General features: G+C 50.3%; 2 protein-coding genes across 6 annotated transcripts in view; one reads left to right on the plus strand and one right to left on the minus strand.

Annotated features, from left to right (window-relative positions):
- Nucleotides 1-16434, plus strand: part of GNPTG (N-acetylglucosamine-1-phosphate transferase subunit gamma) — a 27858-nt gene extending 11424 nt beyond the window's left edge. The window contains exons 9-11 of one of the 3 annotated variants that reach the window (XM_081965426.1): nucleotides 848-973; nucleotides 1271-1352; nucleotides 16246-16434. In XM_081965426.1, the coding sequence (XP_081821552.1) occupies nucleotides 848-973; nucleotides 1271-1352; nucleotides 16246-16247 (210 nt within the window). In that variant the 3' untranslated portion in view covers nucleotides 16248-16434. The other 2 variants (XM_081965427.1, XM_081965428.1) reach the window with 2 other exon arrangements.
- TSC2 (TSC complex subunit 2) overlaps nucleotides 8869-20789 on the minus strand; it is a 60767-nt gene continuing 48846 nt past the window's right edge. For all 3 annotated transcript variants that reach the window (XM_081965381.1, XM_081965380.1, XM_081965382.1), the window contains 10 exons: nucleotides 16441-16595; nucleotides 14699-15201; nucleotides 13909-13984; nucleotides 12665-12751; nucleotides 12249-12435; nucleotides 11530-11669; nucleotides 11072-11150; nucleotides 10793-10884; nucleotides 10119-10217; nucleotides 8869-9734 (listed from right to left, as the gene is read on the minus strand). In XM_081965381.1, the coding sequence (XP_081821507.1) occupies nucleotides 9570-9734; nucleotides 10119-10217; nucleotides 10793-10884; nucleotides 11072-11150; nucleotides 11530-11669; nucleotides 12249-12435; nucleotides 12665-12751; nucleotides 13909-13984; nucleotides 14699-15201; nucleotides 16441-16595 (1583 nt within the window). In that variant the 3' untranslated portion in view covers nucleotides 8869-9569. The remainder of the gene's footprint in view (nucleotides 9735-10118; nucleotides 10218-10792; nucleotides 10885-11071; nucleotides 11151-11529; nucleotides 11670-12248; nucleotides 12436-12664; nucleotides 12752-13908; nucleotides 13985-14698; nucleotides 15202-16440; nucleotides 16596-20789) is intronic.

Raw genomic sequence — 20789 nt, forward strand, 5'->3', positions numbered from 1 at the left:
GAGGAATGTTTCAGAAGTCCCTAGTTTTTTGGGCTGTAAAGGCAACAGGGGAGAAGTTTTCTTTCTGACTTGCAAGACTCTGTTAATGTAACCGTGCAATAGAATAGAATGAGTTCATCTGGATTCTTGTCTGGATTACCTTACCAGGAGGATAGTTGCAGCCTCCCAGAGATATACACCCCCCCCCCCCCCCCCCCGCTCTCTGAGGGTGCCAGAAGGCTCTTCAGGTCTGGCTGTGTCCTGAGCTGGGTGTGTTTAGAGGAGCCTCTGCTGTGGTGGGTTTTCTCCTCTGTTAGGGTCTGTGGTGTTTTTAATATTTTAAAATTGTTTTTGGATATTGTAAGCCACTGAGAATCCTCTGGAGTGAGACCATGTATTGATGACGACTTGAAAGTGTACATATTTTGCTTTATGAATAGTATCCATTTTCCATCTTAGTACCCAGTTATGTGCAACAAATGTAAGACTTTATGACCTAACGAGGAGCATTGATCTGAAAATTAATGTTTTCAAAGGTAATTTTTGTGTTTGACAGGGGAAATGGAATAAACAAATGCATAGCAACATAAATTGAAAACAAACCCCCCAAAAGTTCCAGTTTGAATGCTTCAACCCTTGGCTAACTTTTAACCTTAAGCCACTGTCTTCTTCCAGAATGTTCTTTTCTTTATTAAAAAAACTGGGGGGGGGGGTTAAACCTATAACAATTAAGCCTATAAACCTGGGATTTCTAGATGGTCTCCATCTGACCAGCCCTGCTTCGTTTCTGAGTTCAGCAGGAAATGTCTTCTATCTCTTAATCTAAGCCTTCCAAAATGAAAAATTAAAGTATTACTTTTATTTCCAGGGATACAAGAAAAGGCTGAGAGAACTGTTTGAAGAAGGCTCCCTTTTAAAATCAACAAGAGAGAAAAAAGAGAAGGACATTCAACTTCGACATTTGGAATTTGACTCTCTGGAAAAGTGCAGCAAGGTACAGGATCTCTTCAGACAGTCCCTTGTGGTTGGATGGGTTTCCTTGCTGTTTCAGGTGCGGTTATTTTAGGCTGTCCAATTAATTCACGTTGGACGTCAGTGAAAATAATCCTAAAGCTCAGAACAGTCTTGCTAATGACGGCTGAATTGAAGATAATCTTCGGAAAAACTGCAGACAATTTTTTTAAAATTCACAGCTTTTCCACTTTGCTGTTTCGTATCTCTTGGACTTTGTATAAATCTATTCTGTTTTTGTAGTAAAATCAATGTAAAGTTACTCTCCTTTTTTTTCTAGGAATATAAGCGACTTTCCAATGATCTGCAGAAATTGTCAGATTTACTAACTCAGCATGGAATTCCATATGAACCCGTCCTATGTAAGTTTGCAATAGTTTACCTTCTGAAGAACCGCCTTGCTTAATGACTGCGATATTACAACAGCACTGAAAAAGTCACTTTAGGACTGGTCCTTTCAAACTTCCTGGCCTCCTTACACTCCTGTGATTGAGGTTCAGGATCCTCACAGGGCCCCACAATCACACACAGCTGCCTTTTGCAAGCAGCTGCTTCCCCACAAGCAAAGTTAATGGAGAAGCCAGGGGTAAAATAGCAAGTGATGGCCATGTGCTGTCTCACTTAACGAGCCACAGAGGACTCTCTTAATGACGTAAGTGAGGTTGTAAATCCATCCGAAGCCAATCCCAGTTATGGTCATTAAGTGAGGATTACCTATAAAGCAGTAATACATTTCATTTTCCAAAAGCAGGGAACAAAATATCTGCTAGAATTTTTGATTCCTTAATTCAGAAATTATTTTGAAATAATCATAAAATTATTTCATGTTGGTTTAAGCGCCAGAAACCTGACATTTAAATTTGATGCTATAATTGAAGTTAGTTGTAGAGTTGGAAGGGACCACAAGGATCAATCAGTTGAGCCTTCTGCAATGTGCAGGAAAGCCAATTAATGTATCCACAAATGGGACTATTCTGCCTCCTCTTAAAACTTTCCAGAGGTGGAAAACCCACAAACCATAAGCAGACTCTTCCATTGCTGTACAGGACGTTTTTCCTTATACCTGAAACCCAGGTAACTGAGATTTATATCAGAGTTTCTGGTTTCAGTTTCTATGATGATGGGAATAGTAATTTTAGAAAAGATTATAACAAGTACAATAAAAATAAATAAGAATAAAAATGTAGAAAGGTCAGCGGTGGCGGTGGGACGCCCGGTTTGGGGTCTCTACAACCGCCGCTCCCCACGCCGTGGTGTTATCCTGGTTGCCCCCCCCCCCCCCCCTTGCTTGTGAACATGATAAATTAGATCAGCGGGGAGTGGCTGAGGCAGCTGGCATGGATACTAACGCCAGCGGAAGATGGCTTCGGGAGCTGGTGTGGGCGTGGCTGGAGTGGGGGGGTCCTTCATTGTGCCCCCCCTGGTATTACTGCCGTTGCCTGGGCCAACGTTCTGGGCCATTTGGCCCCCCCCCTCCTGTGATATTATGGACTGGGTCAACGGAGTGTGGCCCTGGCGATGGATGTGAGTGTGGCTGGCGTGGGCGGAGCTTAGCTGTTGGAGTCGGAGTTGGAGCAGCCGCCAATGCCGCCGCTGTCCTCATCACTGGCCGCTTTACCACCTCGCAAGCTAGCATCTGCTGCGATTTTGGACAGCTGGCCATTACCCTTACATATTGTCCCCAACACCGACAATTTTTATGATGGACATAAGCTTCCTGCTACCCCCTTGAACACTGCCGGCTGCCCCCCCCCCCCCCCCGGTGGACATGTCATCTCCTCGTTCCATCTCCCCATGATGTCATCCTGTTTGGTTGATGCCACACTCTCCTCTATGCTATACTGCAACAGAACTTTACTCCCTCCGGGAACTCCCCCTTTCCCGGGGAGGCCTTCTGACCTATCAAGACGCTTCCTTAATGACGGATCTTGGGATCCCGAGAGGTGGCATGCGAAGAAGAGACTTCTTAAGGGTTTTTTACAGGGGCTTTTAAACCAAATTTTAAGGGGGGGGTTGATTCGGATGGCTCAGACAGGCTTGGGGGGGGGGGAGTCTGCCAGGGCACAGGCCAGCGCTAACTAATGGGCGCGGGTTGGGAGGGCTAGGAAGGGTTGGGATTCCGGGGGAGACACTAAGCCATTCCATTGGGGGGTTCACCATCTCTACTGTTTGTGGGAGAGGCAGATAGGGTGGGGGCCGAGGGCCAAATGATGTTCGGAGGATGCGGGTTTGCTGTTTAAGAGCGATCGCGCGTTCCGACCCTCATCTCCCTTCTCGCACCCACGGGTGCCTGGGATTACAGGACCCTGGTCTCCGGCTGGTGTCGCTTAACGCCAGGTCCGTGGTACATAAGGTTCCCCTCATTTACGACCTCATACAAGAGGGTAGAGCGGACCTGGCGTGCATTACGGAGACCTGGTTGGGCCATGAGGTGGGTGTGCCCCTTAGCAAACCATGCCCACCAGGCTTCCGGGTGTTTCACCAGCCGAGAGCCCAGGGCAGGGGCGGGGGGGTAGCGGTGGTTATTAGGGAAAGTCTCAGACCTCATGAGGTCACTGTGCCTCAGATAGGCGGGTGTGAGTCCCTCTTTGTGAAGTGGGGCCTTGGAGCTCAGGTGGGCCTTTTTGTTACATACCTGTCTCCCTGCTATGTTTCATTGGCGCGGCCGCAGCTGCTGGATGTATTAGCTGGATTGGCGGTTGATTTCCTCAGGCTCATGGTCCTGGGGGATTTCAATCTGCCTTCCATTGGCGAGACATCCGAGTCAGTCTGGCTTCCATGACAGCTATGGACCTAACTCAGTTAATTCAAGGTCTATAAATCTAATAAAACTTAAACTTAAACTTAAGACCCCACCCATAATGGGGGACACACGCTCGACCTGATTTTTGTCTCTGGGCAGTGGATGAATGATCTAGATTTAGGGGATATTTCTATTCAACCCTTGTCATGGTCTGATCATTTCCTCATCAGGCTTGACTTCCATACTGCTACCCCTCGCCGCAGGGAGGCGGAACCGACTAGATGGTTCTGCCCCAGGCACCTGATGGACCCCGAAAGGTTCCTGATGGAGCTTGGGACTTTTCCTGAATCCCTTGCTCACAACTCGACCGAAGCCCTAGTGGAAGCCTGGGATAGGGCGGCCGTAGGGCCTTGGATCGCGTTGTGCCTTTGCGGCCTCTGACCCGGTGTCGATCCCAGGTGGCTCCCTGGTTTACCAAGGAGCTCCGGGAGATGAAACGCCAGAAAAGACGCCTAGAGAGTGGCTGGAGGGCCAGACGGTCCGAATCTGATCGAACACTAGTAAGAATTCATATTAAATCCTACTTAGTGATGATAAAAGCGGCAACATTTCTCCGCTCTTATCACGTCCGCAGATAACCGCCCAGCTGCCCTGTTTAGGGTGACACGCTCCTTACTTAACCAAGGAACTGGGGAAGACCCCTTGCAGGGTAGGGCTGAAGAATTTGTTCAGTATCTGCAGGATAAAATCGCTCAGATCCGGACAGGCTTGCACTCTGACTGGGTAGATTCGGGTGAGCCGACGGGGATGATTCTTGAGACTATCTGGGATGAGTTTGACCTTGTGACCCCCTGAAGGCATGTACAGGATTATGGGGAGACTCAGTGCTGCCACTTGTGTGCTGGACCCGTGTCCCTCTTGGTTAGTTTCGGCTTCCTGGGAGGTGACACGAGGCTGGCTCCAGGCGATTACCAACGCTTCATTGAGAGAGGGGTTCTTTCCCACCGCCTTGAAGGAGGCGGTGGTGAGGCCCTTCCTCAAGAAGCCTTCCCTGGACCCAGCTTCTTTAGCCAACTATCGTCCGGTCTCCAACCTTCGCTTTGTAGCAAAGGTTGTCGAGAGTGTGGTAGCACATCAGCTTCCCCAGTACCTGGATGAAGCTGTCTACCTGGATCCGTTTCAGTCGGGTTTCAGGCCCGGGTACAGCATGGAGACGGCATTGGTTGCGTTGGTCGATGATCTCTGGTGGTCCCGGGACAGGGGCTGCTCCTCTGTCCTGGTCCTATTAGACCTCTCGGCAGCTTTCGATACCATCGACCATGGTATCCTACTGCGACGACTCGGGGGGTTGGGAGTGGGGGGCACCGTTTTACGGTGGTTCTCCTTCTACCTGTCGGATCGGTTGCAGTTTGTGTTGACTGGAGGGCAGAGATCGACCCCCAGGCGCATCACTTGTGGGGTGCCCCAGGGGTCGGTTCTCTCACCCCTCCTGTTCAACATATACATGAAACCGCTGGGCAAGATCATCCGTGGTTTTGGGGTACGGTATCATCAATATGCTGATGATACCCAACTTTTCATCTCTACCCCAAACCACCCAAACAATGCCCTCGACGTGATGTCCCGATGCCTGGAGGCTGTGCGGATCTGGATGGGGAGAAACAGGCTCAAGCTCAATCCCTCCAAGACTGAGTGGCTGTGGTTTCCGTCATCCCGATTTGTACACCTGGTTCCATCTTTGAGGATAGGGGGAGAAATTTTAGCCCCGTCAGAGAAGGCTCGCAATCTGGGAGTCCTCCTGGATACGCGGCTTAGTTTAGAAGAACACTGACGGCCGTGACCAGGGGGGCCTTTTACCAGGTTCACCTGGTACGCCAGTTGCGCCCCTTCCTGGATCGGGATGCTCTGTGCACACTCATGCCCTCGTCCTTTCTCGCCTGGACTACTGCAACACTCTCTACATGGGGCTGCCCTTGAAGAGCACCTGGAGGCTTCAGCTGATCCAGAATGCGGCAATGCGGGTTGTCATGGGGGTACCTAGGTGCTCCCATGTTACACCCCTTTCAGGCAGCCTGCACTGGTTGCCGGTTGTTTTCCAGGTGCGATTCAAGGTATTAATTATGACCTTTAAAGCGCTCCATGGCTTAGGCCCAGGGTACCTGCGAGACCACCTACTGCCACCAGTAGCCTCCCACAGTCCAGTATGATCCCGCAGAGTTGGCCTCCTCAGGGTGCCGTCGGCCAGGCAGTGTCGGCTAGTGACCCCCAGGGGGAGAGCCTTCTCTGTGGGAGCGCCTTCCCTCTGGAATGAGCTGCCCCCGGAGCTTCGCATAATCCCTGACCTCCGGTCCTTCCGACGCGCCCTAAAAAGTTGGCTTTTCCAGCAAGCCGGCCTGGCCTGTTAATTTGAACTCATTTTTAAAATGTATTGTTCCATAAATTCGATTTGGTTTTTTTTTGGGATATATATTTAATTTCTTTTTTAACTTTTGGAGTGTGTGTTTTTTAATGTTGTACACCACCCTGAGTCCTTTGGGAGAAGGGCGGCATATAAATCCAATCCAATCAAAACAAAACAAACAAGAGCTACTGCTAATCAGAATAGAAAAAGATGAATGGCTGTAAGAATGACGTATCTCAGGTCTAGCAAAGAGTAGGACTGAGGGGACATGATAGCAGTCTTCCAATATTTGAGGAGCTGTCACAGAGAAGAGGGGATGGACTTATTCTCCAAAGAGCCAGAGGGCAGGCAGAAGTTATGGGTGGAAGGTCATTAAAGAGAGATCCAACCTAGAACTAGGGAAATTCCCTGACAATGAGGACAATTTAACCAGTGGAACAGTTTGCTTTCAGAAGTTGTGGGTGCTCCATCACTAATCACTGGAGGCTTTCAAGAAGAGACCGGACAGCCATTTGTCTGGAATGGTATGGTCGTCTGCTTGAGCAGGAGGCTGGACTAAAAGACTCCTAGGTCCCTTTCAACTCTATCAATATCCTATGACTTCTAAGATAGATTGACATAGTATAGTTTTTTACCCCTGTGTTCTAGTTGGAAACAAAGATGGTAATCACATTACCCAAGCACTCGAGATAAAAAAGTCAGATTTTAGCACAAATGCTAACAAGCATGGAGATGCTGAAACTCGGTACAATGCCTTGTGAGAAAATTAAATTGTCCATTTTCCCAGCTTCGGTAAAGTATTTCCATCCACATACAATTTTTACTAATTTGATTAGTAAATCCCTAACAATATTATTTTCTTCAACATTTACTCAGAGATTCTATCCATTTGGAATTCTTTTCATTATTATGCTGGAGGGGAAATGGGGAGATCAGTGGGCATTTTTTGTGGGCAGCTTCCTTAAACCATGTCTTTGGCCTCCATAACAGAGCCTTGTATGCGAGGGCAGCAAACGATGCCTTGAGCTGCCAGACTCCGTTCCCTTGTGGGTAATCGCAACTGGAGGCCCGTTCAGAACATGGAACAGCGAGAGCAAGATTGACAGTCTTCCCTGCTCAACGCTCACACGGGTGCTGCAGTGGCCCTTCTTTTCTCAGTGGACGTTGGGAGAATACCTTGGAGCTTTGAATAAAGATAGAGAGTTATGACCTTCTGTGTCCGTTGCTGACTTTGGGGAATTCGTTTCCTTCTTGACCACAAGAAACAGATTTGCTAGAATTCATTTTGTGTAAAGCTACTTCAGTTTTAATCTGAATTACTGACATGCTTTCCTATACCAACATGTTTCTTGACTGGATGCAGCCTGTGAACTTCTTTTTGATAGGAGAAAGGGTGTTGCCAGTTCTGGAAGATGATAAAAAAGCTCCTTGTGCTGAGATGAGGGAGGGGAAGGAGTGGGGATCAATGCTGCCACCCTCCCGACTCCTGGACCCGTCTGAGGCTTGTTAGGAACCAGGCCACACAGCTGGAGACGAGCAGCGGGCAAGCAAACGAAGCTTCGTCTGCATTTGCAGCCCCTCCCCAGTGCTAGCATTACCACCTCAGGTTCCCTTGGAGCGCAAGCCCTCCTGTAAACTGCGCCTGTGAGGGATCAGCCGTGGGGGGAGGGAAGAGCTGGGATGCCTTGAGGAAAGGAGGGGGGGGGGTTGGAAGGCAAGCCGTGCCAGCCCAGAAAGCGAAAGGCATCCGTCAATCAGAAGCTCAGCCAAAAGAAGCCCAGATGGAGAAGGCGCCAACTGAGGGGTCCGTTACCTAAACCAGCGGAGAAGCTTTAATTGCACATGGAGAACGGGGCCAGGGGAGAAAGTTAGTTGCACCTTTTGTGCCAAGCAGGCCGGTTCCCCTTTGCTCCTTCTGTAGCCACTTTTGCTTTCAGTGCATTCTCTTGGAAAGGCAGTGGGACAGAGGACATTAAGTGGAACCTGCCGGGAAATAGCTTCTACCAAGGTTCTGCAAATGGTTTCCCTTCACTGAAGGAACCTCTGGCACAACAAGCTTTGTGCGTGATCCAGGGGATCCTCAACTCTGGCAACCATTCAAAGCCGCCCTGGGTCTCCCCAAAGGCCCTTTCAACCCGGTTCCAACTTCTGACAGCCATCCCCCCTCCCCCCCCCCCAATTTACATGGTTGCATGTTGGATGCTGGCATAAACGCCGGCCTGTGTTTATGGCCATCTTAGCGTCCTCCAGTTACGTGGCTGTGATTTATATTTTTGATGAAAACAGGGCCTTTACTTCTGGTTTGGGGCAAAAGTGCCCCATAGTGAACAATGGGTTTGTTTAATGTCTGCCACAAAAAAGGTCATAAAATGAGGTCACATGATGACCCACTTTACAACTTCACAACTTATTTGGGCAAAAGAGCCGCTTGTCTGAGGTGATTTGGGGATTCCCCCTTCCAACCCTGGGATTTTATCACCTCAATAAGGAAATGAGGGGCACCAGAGCTGCCCCCTTTGCCCCACACCAGGGCGGAGGATCCTGAAGGGCGACACCTCACTACCTACAGGACGAGGGTTCTAACGGGCCTGCCTGGTTCCCACAAAGGGAGGCCAAGGTCAACAGCTAGGATCCCACCTGAAAGGGCCCAGGTGCCACCAATTGCTTCACCCCCCCTCCCCTCCCCTCCCCCACTGGGTCCTGCATTGGCGGAAAGGTAAGAGACAAGTAAAGCAACACAGCAGGAGGTGGTTTTATTGGCCCCAAATCTCCCCCCTTTGGGAAAAAGGATCAGACCGTTCACTGTTTTTATGTGAATCGGAAGCAGGGAAGGGCTCTGGCCACCCAAACAGAACCTCCAACCACTGAACTCCAGAGAGACGGACATTCTTGCTTCAGGAAAACGCTTCCCGTTCCTGCTGGCCGCCTCACCTGTTGAAAAGGGGGCTGCCGGCTCCCTCAGACAACCCTCTCTCAACTGGATGCGGGTTTTGCTCTCAACACTTGGGGCAGATTGAAGCAAAAGCGGTTGGTGCTCAGCCCCACATGCCTCCCAAAGCTCGGCTTCAGGAACGATCCACCCGCCTTTGCCGTACTGGCTTTCCTCCGAAGACCGAGGGCTCCCCGGCTCCCGCAAGATCACTCCCGCACAGGTGGAAATCGGAGGCAGGCACATTTCATGGAACTACCAGGAGGTCTTGGGGACATTAATGTCAGGTTGCCGAGTTTCCTTCTGCCATTTCAAAGCAACCATCATAAACCTGAGCTGGGCCTTCACTCACTTTCAAACGCTTGATTACAGAACGGGGGCTTAGATAAAGCAGCAGCCTTCAAGGGAGCCCAAAGCTGCCATCTCGGCTCCTGGGCCGAGAAGAGGCCGAAATGGCTGCAGCTGCTTTGCACCAGAGAGGCTGAGGAGGCAGGGGAGCCTTTGTCCTACACGAACTCTGTGAAGTCGTCCACGGAGGAGATCAAGCGCTTCCTCTGTCCGGTTTCGTAGGTGGGGGCCGGGTCCTGGGGGACACGGATGGAGGCCTTTGTAGGGACCGGAGGATGCACGCTGGGGAAACCGGCCTCTTGGAACTGGGTTTCTTCTCGGATCTGGAAGAAAGGGATGCTGATTGCAAAGGCAGGATCCCAGCTAGCGTCTCCCAAAGGCCCGGCTGCTGCCCTGATGAGGTCTTGATGACTCGGGTGCCCTGTTGGTCTTGGGCCTCCCGGGCTGTCGCATATAATTTTGGGATCTCTGTCTGAGCTACCCAGGTGAATAAACCTACCCCTGGGATAGGGGACCCTGAGCTACCCTTCACTGAGCTAAAGGTGAGCAACCCAGGACTGTGGTCCAGAAGGTGTGTTTCTGGCAGGACACGTTTGCCTTTTGTGAAGAAAGTAAGGCTGGGGGCTCCTTTGCCTGCTTAGACATCACCGGCTCTTTGGGAGAAGCGAGGGGCTGCTCAAAAGGAGGGAAGAGGCTCCCCTACTCACCCTGTGCCGGAGCCGCTTGATGTGGCGCAGCCGAGCGATCCACTTCGAGGGATAGGTGTCGGTGGGGTTGGAGCGGCTGTGGTGGACCAGAGAGGCCATCTGAGTTGAGAGAGAGAGAGAGGAGGAGGAGGGGCCCATGGAGCAGACCTGCTGACCGCGGAATAAGACAGTGCAATACATATTGGGAGGAAAAGAGGCATCCTGGGGGCCCAGTGGCCCAAGCTGGAGCCGCTCTGCAGGGAGGGCCTGATTCTGCTAGGTCAGCCACAGGGACGGAGCTTCAAGGGCTCCCCCGGCTCCTGGCAGCAGATCTTGTGCTCAGAGCAACCATAAAGTCTTCCTTTGCCTTCCAGCCAAAGGATCCCTCCGCTCATTCAGTGCTGTTTTGAAGCACCAGAGGGCAGAGGGAGAGGCCTTGAGCGACAGGAGGAAGAGCTGCTGCCAAAGCAACGGCCATGAAAGAGAAACTCGAGTTGGGCCCAGAAAAAGAGCCTCTCCTTAGTTCCAATAAGGCTAAAGGGAGGGAGCGGGAAGCTCATTCAGACCGGCAAGAATCCAGTTCCTAGAACGTTACAGTCAAAGTCCTCCTGATCTACATGGCCTTGCTGTCTGAGTCTGGCCTACCTTGTAGGGCTGGCGGAAGGGGAGAGAAGGCCCACCCAAAGGAGACTTACGTTGGCATGCAGCGCCATCTGCCGGGCGACAAAGGAAAGGTTTTTGTCCGAGACAATCTTCACCACACTGGTGTCAATCAGCCCCTCCATGTCTGGGGTGGCCGGGAGAGAGGAGATGACAGGGTGAGAGCAGAAACCAAACGCACTCAACCCTCCAGCATTTAGTACATTTCACTCAACCAGCGCCCATGTTTTGATCCCTGAATGAGGCCAACAGCATCTGCAACACAGACCACCTTTGGCACACCTGGTCCCGAGAGAGAGAGAGGCTGGGCATACCTTTGCGGCACTGGAGAGTGAGCAGGTTGCAGTTATAATCCAGCGGTTTGATGAGGACATGAACAAAGTTGAACTGGCCCTGGAAGGGAAAAGCAGAATCAGCACGGAGGAAGCGACCTTGAGGAGGACCCCCAAACTTTGGTCGCTTTCCTTGAGCAGCGATCACTTCTCTGGCCCACCTGCGTAGGGCACCCTGCTTAGAGAAGAGATTCAGAATCAATCCCGAGTGAGGGTGGGCTTCTTGGGCCACCGAGAGTCCAAACCCTTTCCCTGACTTCACTCTTTGTTCAGAAGAGCCCTGGTTGGTTGGGGATCTTGCTGCCTCTCGGCCTAAAACAACAGCAGAGGCAACGTCCCCTCCCCCTCTCCCGTCCATCGACTAGCAGAAAGCCCCTCCCAGAGGGGGGCCAATCGGGAAGCCCCCAGCTGTCTTGTCCAATCGGTGTCTTCTTCCTTACCTTGATGGTCCCCAGTTTGAAATCTTCCCCGGAATCATTGTAAATTATGGAAACAAAGTCATTCCCCAAATGTCGTTTCTTGTCACAGCAATTTTTATCCGAATCTTTGGTGGGCATCAAAGTGGCAATGTGGAAAATAGCTATAAAACAAGGAAAGAGGAAAATGGATGCAGATAGTAGATAGTTCAGACCTCAAGCAGCCAACAAGGGATCCTCTGGGAATCGCGACTTGGGCAGCTCAACTTAAAGCAAAGGGTTTCCGGTAGATGGCTGGATCCACAAAATGCTCCCAGGAGCCCAAGCTCCCTGCTTGGAGAAACGGAGAGGGCTGAGAAGTGGGGAAGGTTTTGCTCAGCAAAGATCTTTCTCGCTGAGTTGATCAGAAGGAAAAGTTAAGCTGCAGAACGTCCCCCCCCATCTCAAGATCCAGTCGGCCAACAAGCCTCATGCTCCGAAGGTTCCTCGGCTGGGGCCTCTGTTCGTTCATGCCAGCTCAATGTGGATGCTAACATCTGTCCAGCCCTTCAGAGGGACCTCTTATGCTACTTCCCTGCCTTGACTCCCACATCAGTAGAGCTACACCCAGCAAGGTTTGAATCCCGGAGTCGGAAGAGTCAAACTGTCCTTGGGCTCACATAACCCTCCAGGCTTCAAAAGAGCTCCTGAACAGCTCAGAGGTGGAAGTGGAGTAAACGCAGGTGAGAAGCTGCCTCCCATACCTTGCATGATGTCGTCATGCCAGCAGTAGGTGAACTGCCCGTCCTCTCCACACACGTCCAGGCCGCCCAGATAAACCTTGTCTGGCTGGCAGTCCTTCAGTTCAATGAGTTTGCCCAGGCCACTCAGGAACTCCGTGTACCTGTAGGAGCCGTGCTCATTGGACAGAACGGCCAGCTCGTTGCTGCTCTGCAGGACCAGAAGCAAAGCAGGCCCTCAGAGCAGAGCCAACGCAAGCGGAGCCCAAAGCCACCCCAAGGGCTCCATCAGTCAGCAGGCATTTCGAAACCCACAATGATTGACTCTGGAGAGAGGAGGAGGAGCTGTGGTGGAAAAGAGGCCCTCCTTCAATCCAGCTGGGCAACTGGCCCTTCCAAGGAAAGAGGTTCTGCTTACTGTTACCAGACATGGCACATACCTGTCCTTCTCCAACATACAAGACGGCAATCTTGTGAGTGTCATATGGAGGGATCTGATCTAGAAGCTGGATGGAGTTCTCAAAGGTCTATGGGTTAAAAGACAAGAGGGGGAGAAAGACACGGGCTGCTCAGATCCAGCCTCCGGGGCCTTTTAAAAGACTGAAACAAGGTCCAATACAAGCATCCTACTCACTGCTGAAGGCCTCGCAGGCACTGCACAGGCAACACAACTCCCAGCACAACCCAACTGCTTCTCTGAGCACAAGAGACCCTTTTTCGCCTTTCTTGCAATTCTCAGGAAGCAGGGAGCCACATGGGTCTAGTAGTCCAAAAGCCCAGAATCCCCTTCCACAGATACAATCCCTGGAGGGCCAGAGAAGCAGATGGGGGGGGGGGGGGGGGAGCTGGCCAGACCCCTCCATTGGCTGCAAAAACTTCCTTCCTGCCCTGGTGAGCAAAAGAACCGGCTCAGCCTTTCCTCCTTCTTCCTTCTTAAGCTGCTACGGCAGCCGAGGGAGGTGACAATGCCACAAATGATAAGGACGCACAGACAGTTGTAGCCTTGTGTGGTTGGTGGCATTTTGTTTCGTTGGCTACAAAGCCTGAGGTGCTGCAGTCCCCCAGAAGTCCCTGCATACAGGGTGGGGCCCAAAGAGACACGCCTGAACCTCTTGACCAGCGATGGCGAACCTTTTTTGGCTCGTGTGCCACAAGTGGGGCTTCCCTGAAGCCTTCGGAACGCTTAAAACCACCCTCCGAGCAAACCGGAAGTGACTTCCAGTTTGCTCGGAGGGTCATTTTAAGCACTCCGAAGGCGTCAGGGAAGCCTCCGGATGGTCCCCGAAGCCTCCGGGGGGAGGGGGGGGGAGGCTCTTTTCGCCCTCCCCAGGCTCCTATAAAGCCTCTGGAGCCTGGGGAAGGCGAAAAATAGCTTTTAAAAAGGTGAACTCAGCTGGCCAGCTGACAGGGCAGCGTCTCGCGTGCCCTGACAAATGGCTCTGCGTGCCACTTGTGGCATGCGTGTCATAGGTTCGCCATCACTGCTCTAGACCAACGGCTCTCTCGGTGGCGAGAGCAGGAAAACGCAGCCACAGAGCCTCCTTGTGCTTTTAGCAAGAAACCCAGAGGGAGGGAAGAGCTCAAATGGCCGATGATGGGCAGGTCATCACGGAGAAATCAGCAATGAGTCAGCAATGATTTAATGATACAAAATCAGTCAATGAGCCAACATGCTCAAGCTTACTTCATTTGGCAGTAAAAGGGGCTTGTTGGATTCATCACCAAAGAAAGGAGAATGATACAACTGCAGGAACACAAAGCTGAAGGGGGGAAAAGAAAAGAAAGACCCATTTAGATGCAGAAGAATTTAGGCCTTTGTGTCGCTGGTCACTTATGGAAGACACAATAATCTACGATGAACGCTTTGATGTGAAAAAGGAAATGTCCTTTTTGGTTGCCTGCTCAAAACATGGCAAAGACATGAAAAAGGACCTTAAAAGCTTGAGCCAGTTTCCTGAGAGAAGCGGGGGGGGGGGGAGTGGGGGAGCCTGGTCATTCGTAAAACTGGGGACGGGAGCCTCCAAGGCCCCCCGAGCTCTCTGCCCTATTTCATGGAGGGAAGGCCGGTGGGCCTGCAGGAAGGGCCTCTGGGGAAGCTGCCAGGACCCCCCTCCAGGAAGTGCTGCCCTCCTTATCGACTCTAAGTGAGCAGGCTTCTCTCCTGCAGGCCTTCGGTTTGGGGCTCCCCATTCTGAGTTCTTGTTTCTTCAGTTCCTCAGAATCCGGGCCATTCCCGGCTCTCTTCAGCCCACGGAGGAAAGAGGCTCCATGGCCTACGAGGGCAGGTGGGCTGCGACTGAAGGGAAGCAAAGGGAAACTGGGCCAGACCCCACCCGCTGATCTGCTGGCCCAAGGCTTTTCCCATTTCAGGAACTGCTGCTCCTTCACCCCACAGTTCTCTAAATTCTGCCCTAGATTCCGGGAGAGGTTCTGATGGAGGCTCCACACGGGGGAAGCTCCGTTTCTACCCTCACCTTGGGTTGATGCCTGGGACTTTCCCTGCATTGGAGGCAGTTGCTGCTCTTCCCTTCAAGAGGTCTCTCTCCATCCTTTTGCCCCTCCTGGAGGGGGCCGAGTCAGAGATGGTGTATCCCCGCGGCCGGTGGCCAGTTGGGGAGTGGGGAGAAGAGGCGGGGGCTGCCACAGCCAGCCTCATCCCTGCAGGGCCCTGGTCTTCCACCTTCGCCAGGCAGCCCCCCGCGGCCTCTCCTTCCAGCTGATCAGACTGGGACTTGGCTTCGCCTTCGCTGCTGAGTTTCTGGGCTGACTCTTCGCCACCCGGATCCTTGAGGACTTCCTGAAGAGTCTGGAGCTCCGGGGAGGAGCTGGACTTGCTGAGGGTCTGGGAAGGCTGGAAAGAGAGGGCTTCGAAGGCCCGGCTGTCTTCCAGATTCCTGGACCTTTCGATCGGAATGCCGATGGCGGGCAGATCTTCTGCCTTTGGGGCCTTCTCCTCTTGGCTGGAGGTCGACGAGGACTGCCAAAGCGAGGGGGAGAAACAAGACAGCTGCTCAGGGAGGACTCAGCAGGAGCCCTCCACCCACAGGGCGGCCCCTGGAAGGCGACCCAGCCTCTAGGAGGCCCCTTCCTTGCTCCTCTCTGAAAGAAGGCCAGGGTCAAGGAAGCGGCAGCTGCAGGGGCCAGCTCCATCTGGGGCCCATACGGCAGGAAGCCCTGAAATTGCCTTGAAGGCTCTCCGACTCCTTGGTCATGACACAAATGCAACCACTCAGGCAGCCAGCAGTGGTCCTGCCTCTAACCAGCCAGGAAAGCAGAGGGAGAGCTGGCCGTTTTTCTAGGCCATCAGCTTCACCATCAAAATATTCCGATCATTCGGATGTTCCTCCAAGCAGGCTCCCCAAATCTGCCATCATAACACGGCTTGAACAATCTATAGCGTCTTCCGAGGTGGCTAAACGGACTTGCTCCATTAAGGAACGGAAATTAGCAATTGGAAATCCCTTATGTACCCTTTGCAGAACGGGGAAAAAGTGAACTTGTGATTCATGGGATTGACAATTTAAAAAGGCAGACTGTGGAAAGAAGGAAATTATAGTGTAATCTTAGCAAGAGAACATAGAATAGAAATGCATTTATAACCACTGTCAACCAGAGTAGAAGCCCCTTCTTTTACCACTTCACAATGCTTTTACAGCCCTCTCTAAGCGATTTACAGAGTCTGCCTCTTGCCCCCAACAATCTGGGTCCTCATTTTACCCACCTCAGAAGGATGGAAGGCTGAGTCGACCTTGAGCCTGGTGTGATTTGATCTGCTAATTTGCAGGCAGTTGGCAGTCAGCAGAAGTAGCCTGCAGTACTGCACTCTAACCACTGGGCCACGGTGGCTTTAATCATTTTTTCTTTTTCTTATCGTTTGTCTTTCCCTCTTTTCTTTCTTGTCTATTGACTATTTTTCTTTATTTCTTTTCTAAAAAGTGCATTGCTTTTTCTGGTGAAAACTTCTTTAATAAAAATTGTGTTTTAAAAAAATCCAAAATAATAATAATCTTCCTTTCTACAGAGCTCTTTACAGTGAAATTTCCTGACCATGAGAAGAATGAATCAGTGGAGCAGCTTGCCTCCTGGGGTTGTGGGAGCTCCGTCACGGGTGGCTTTCAAGGAAAGACTGAACAGCCCCTGACCCAGGATTCCAATCAGGAAGCACCCTGAGCAGCTCTGCCTGAGGGGCCAACAGGGCAGGAAGGGGCTGACTTACCCGGCAATAGGCTCCTCGGCCAAATCTCTCCTCCCCCGGGCCTTGCCCCAAACAGGTGGCTTCAAAGTCTTCAATCTCTTGAGATTCAGGGTGGAATTCCATGCCTTTTCGATCTTCCTCTGGGGGGCTTCCTTCTTCTAGTACGACTGCAGACTCTGTCAAGAGACACAAAGAGCCAGGAATGACAGGTGGAGGAATATTTCCTGAGAGCAGGATCCCCTCTTCCTGCAACCCTGGTCTTTTGCAAAGTATCTCCCTTCCACTTCACCAGGCGGCTGTTTCTTCAAACAAAAATTAGAACAATCTAGTCTACTGTTTTTCAACCTTGGCAACTTTAACTTTGGACTTCAACTCCCAGAATTCCCCAGCCTGTTCCTCCCACAGAGATCAAAGGAGCAACTGCAGTAGAAAAATGCAAAGTTAGTCCAATATTGTTAACAACAACGTGGCTCAAAGTTGTGACATATGTGGAATCTTGTTATGATACCATAGGTACAACAGTCCCACCCCAGAGGCGAAACTGTTTCCCCAGTATTGGTGAGGCCAGAAGAGAGGGCAGCTTGCCTACGACCAGCTTCACTGCTTCATTCATGGCCAAACAAGAAGCTCATGAGTTCCAACTCAGTTCTTGAGCGTTTTGCTCTTTTTAGGAGGCTTTCTTGCAATATGCAGAGATGCGAACAGAAACCAACACAAACCTTATTAAGACGTCACTAGATGTCAATGCTATTGAACCCCTGAATCAACCCTGTAGGACTTGGGGGTGGCTCTGTGGTCTGGATTAGATTGTGGCCTGGCTGCATTCTGGGGTGCTGGGCAGGTCCTGTTTTTGTTAACGTAATTATTAAAACATATTTTAAAATGTTTCGTGATTTAGTGTTAAAACCACCTATCCTTACTTGCTATTGTGCTGATCTATTAAACTGTTCAAGCAGAAGACTTCTGGCCAACTTCACAAATGTCCCTGATTAGAATCAGGGTTTTTTTTTAAGCAAATGGTCTATTTATCATATACTTTATCTAATTGTCATGTGCTTGATAATGAAGCATAGCTGGGGCAGATGAGAAGGTAATGGGAAGGATAAGACTGTTTTTGCCCTGATTTCCTGCTATTATTTTAAAGTAGCAGCAAAGGTTTGACATGGATGGCTGCTTTTGCACTGAACCCTCCTGGCAGATGCCTCTCTCCCAACTCTTGCGATCATACTGGAACTCCCTGGCATCCAGTGGTTACAGGGCGATAGCTTGAGACTGGAGCAGAGTCACTTACACAGCATGAGCACAAGGAAGTGCAACGGAACATGGCAGAAAATAGAAGGGGAATTGAAGTGGCAAGAAAAGGTCAAAGGAATGGCAGGTTTTGTCCTTCTAAACTTTTTGGAGGTCTTGAGTTCCCAGGGAGCAGAGGCCCCCTCTGCCTGGCCCACCTTTCTTCCCCTTGATCCAATGATCGGTGAGAAAGATGGCTAGCTGGAAGGACTGAGAAAAGGTGTGAATCACAGGCATGCTTCCTTCCACCCCAAGCTGCCTTTAGAAGCCAAACCAAACAGCAAACACCCTCCTTGAAAAGATGCAAATATACCTGCCCAGGAAATGCTCCTGTACAACCCTCCTTGAGAGCTGGTCAGGCCCATGGCAGAGAAAGAGGCCACTGTGGAGGGAAGACCAAGGGAGGAGCTACATCAAAAGGGAAGAGAGGAGAGACGGAAAGACAGAGAGAGACAGACAACATGGAGGGGAAAAATAACCGCAACCACAAATGAATATGCAAAAGGCTCAGAAGCAGAGATGGAAGAATTGGACCACCCTGCAGTGGGAGATTTAGGAAAGAAAAGGGGAGGGGGAGTGAAATGATTACACTACTAAATAGCTTTCTCTAACAAAGGCATCTTTCAAGGTTTTCACTATAAATTGTAATTTCCTGCTGGGAAAGACAGATTTAATTTCCTACCATTTCAAGCTTATTAGACAATTATTTAGCTTTGATACTAAATGTACTCCTCTCTGAATTCTTTTGACTGCTGTAAGGATCATTATCCTTGTTTGAGAATTAGTTCCTAAATAGGCACTTAGTGCTTAAATTAAATACTGAGTTATAGTTGCCATTATGTGAGATAGCCAATTTGTGAATACGCAAACATCCATAGATGTAGGGCAAATTGTGACTTTTTAAACATTTCATAATACTACCATTTAGCATCAGCTCTGTTTTGACAAAGCAGATATTAAAGGATTTGTGGAATTTAAAATAAATTCAATTTAGCTCATAGACTGTAAGATTTATTATACCACACTGGAAGTACAAATTTATACCTGATTCACTGCAATTAACTTTTAACTTAGTTACTTTTCTGAACTTGTTTTGTTTCTATTATATTAACACAGATGTGCATGCACGCACACACATTTATGGAGTTTCTTAGTAACATTATTTTTTAGAAAGCAAACACAAAATATATTTTCATATGTACATTTTGTATATATTTGAGAAAACAATTTCTTCTCAAACGCAATGTGTTTTTACATGCTGCAATTGCTACAATTGAGGCACTGGGGTGTCATTTCACACACACATTGTTGGAGCTTTAGATGGAAAACCTGCATCTTCGTGTATGGAAAAGTATCTATAGCAAACCATGCAGCATTCCCAGGCAATCCATACTGCCCCAAAATTAAGTCCCCCTCAGTTCCGGCTCTGATGTAGGCCCAGTGCTTCTCCTGAAGCCCCTCTGAAGAGGGAAGGGGGGGGGGGCAGCAGTAGAGGCACCTCATGGCCACAGGAGGCTCCCTCTGTGCAACTTCTGGACATGAGAGACGGGCTGGCTTTTCTGGCGAAGGCAGGACTAGAACTCATCATCCCCCAGTTTCTAGCTAAGCCAAATCAGCCTTTACATAGAATAAGAAAATTAAGCAGACCTATCCTGGGAAATTCCTGCAAACTTTAGCAAAAGAAACAAGCAAGGCACAGAATAATGTTGAATGGCTCTTCTTAGAGGCATTGGAAGAGGAGAGCTGTGCTAACCTATGGTGGTTAAAAAAAATCAGGTCTGCAAATCGACTAATTCGTTTTTTATTAAAAAGCACACTTTTTAGTCAGAAAGGTGCTAAAAGGGTCTTCCTGATACGGAGCAGGCAGCCACGAGCTAAATAAAAAAAAGTTTACTTATGGCCCCTCATTTAGATGAGGCTGCATTTAACCACTCAGATAGGTTGGCAGGAAATTCAGAAGCTGAATTATTTGCTCTAGAATGGAATACATTTTGAATGTTGTGATCCCATTGTTTTCCTGCACTTGATATAATTCCTCAAGCTGCTTTGAGATCATTGCCACTGTCCACAAGCCGACCAACAGTCCTGTCCTCTTCTTCACATGGGAGCATCAGAACCACTGAGTCCCACACCAGACCCAGATTTCAAGGTCAAGATCATGCACCACATGGAAAACACATTTCCTGAAAGACTGGAGATTTTCCCCCCATGTTGGAAGCAGCAAAGGGATGCCCAATTAGGAGTCTCTTTTGTGTCCCCATGAAGTTGTGGTACCCAAGTCCACAGGGTCGGCAGGAGCTGCAGCACGTGATGGGAGCTCACCCCGCCCAGCAGCAGCAACAGGTCTCGAGCGCAAGCCTGCTGATTTCTAACTTCCGTGCCCGCTGACGGGAGACGAGACAATGGGAAAAGAGGCATTTGACTGTCAATCCACCAGCAAAGTCACAGAAGCAGGGATACTGAGTGATTGCCATCCAGTTTCTGCTGGAGATAATAAACCAGCACAGCTGCCCATTCTCTCAGCTACAGGGATGGGCCAATAATGGAGAAAGCTCTTTAACCCCAGGATATTGCTGAAGGGCCAAAGGCATGAAGGAGACACAGGGCTAGTCTGTCCTGTGGCTGAAATCGCACACCAGCAGCCGGCACTCCTGCCTTCCAGGAGGAAACGAAGGCACCTCACTGCAGCCAGTCAAGGCCAGGCTCTCCTACAAAGGAGAGGGCAGGGCCTCTTCTACGACTGAGCCCAGGGGGGAGGCTGAGGTTGATGACAGCTGCCATGCCTGGGCTGAGCTGCTCGGTTGCCTCAGAGACAGGCGAGGCTGGATCTAGAGGACCTGCTTCCGCTTGGCTGAGGACCCGGAGGAAGCGCAATGGCAGCAGGACAGTGGCTGAGCCCCACCTGGCAAGGAGATACAGGAGCACCAGGCCAATCAGTCTGCCTGCCATCTATGGGGTGAACGATGCACTGGAAGCATCGGGAGGGACTTACTCAGTGGTCGGATTCACATTACTACTGCTTCTGTGGGCGTGGCTTGGCTTGGTGGGCATGGCAGGATACTGCAAAATCCCCATTTCCC

This window comes from Natrix helvetica (genome assembly GCF_964273705.1).
Source record: "Natrix helvetica genome assembly, chromosome: 13".
Lineage (NCBI taxonomy): Eukaryota > Metazoa > Chordata > Lepidosauria > Squamata > Natricidae > Natrix > Natrix helvetica.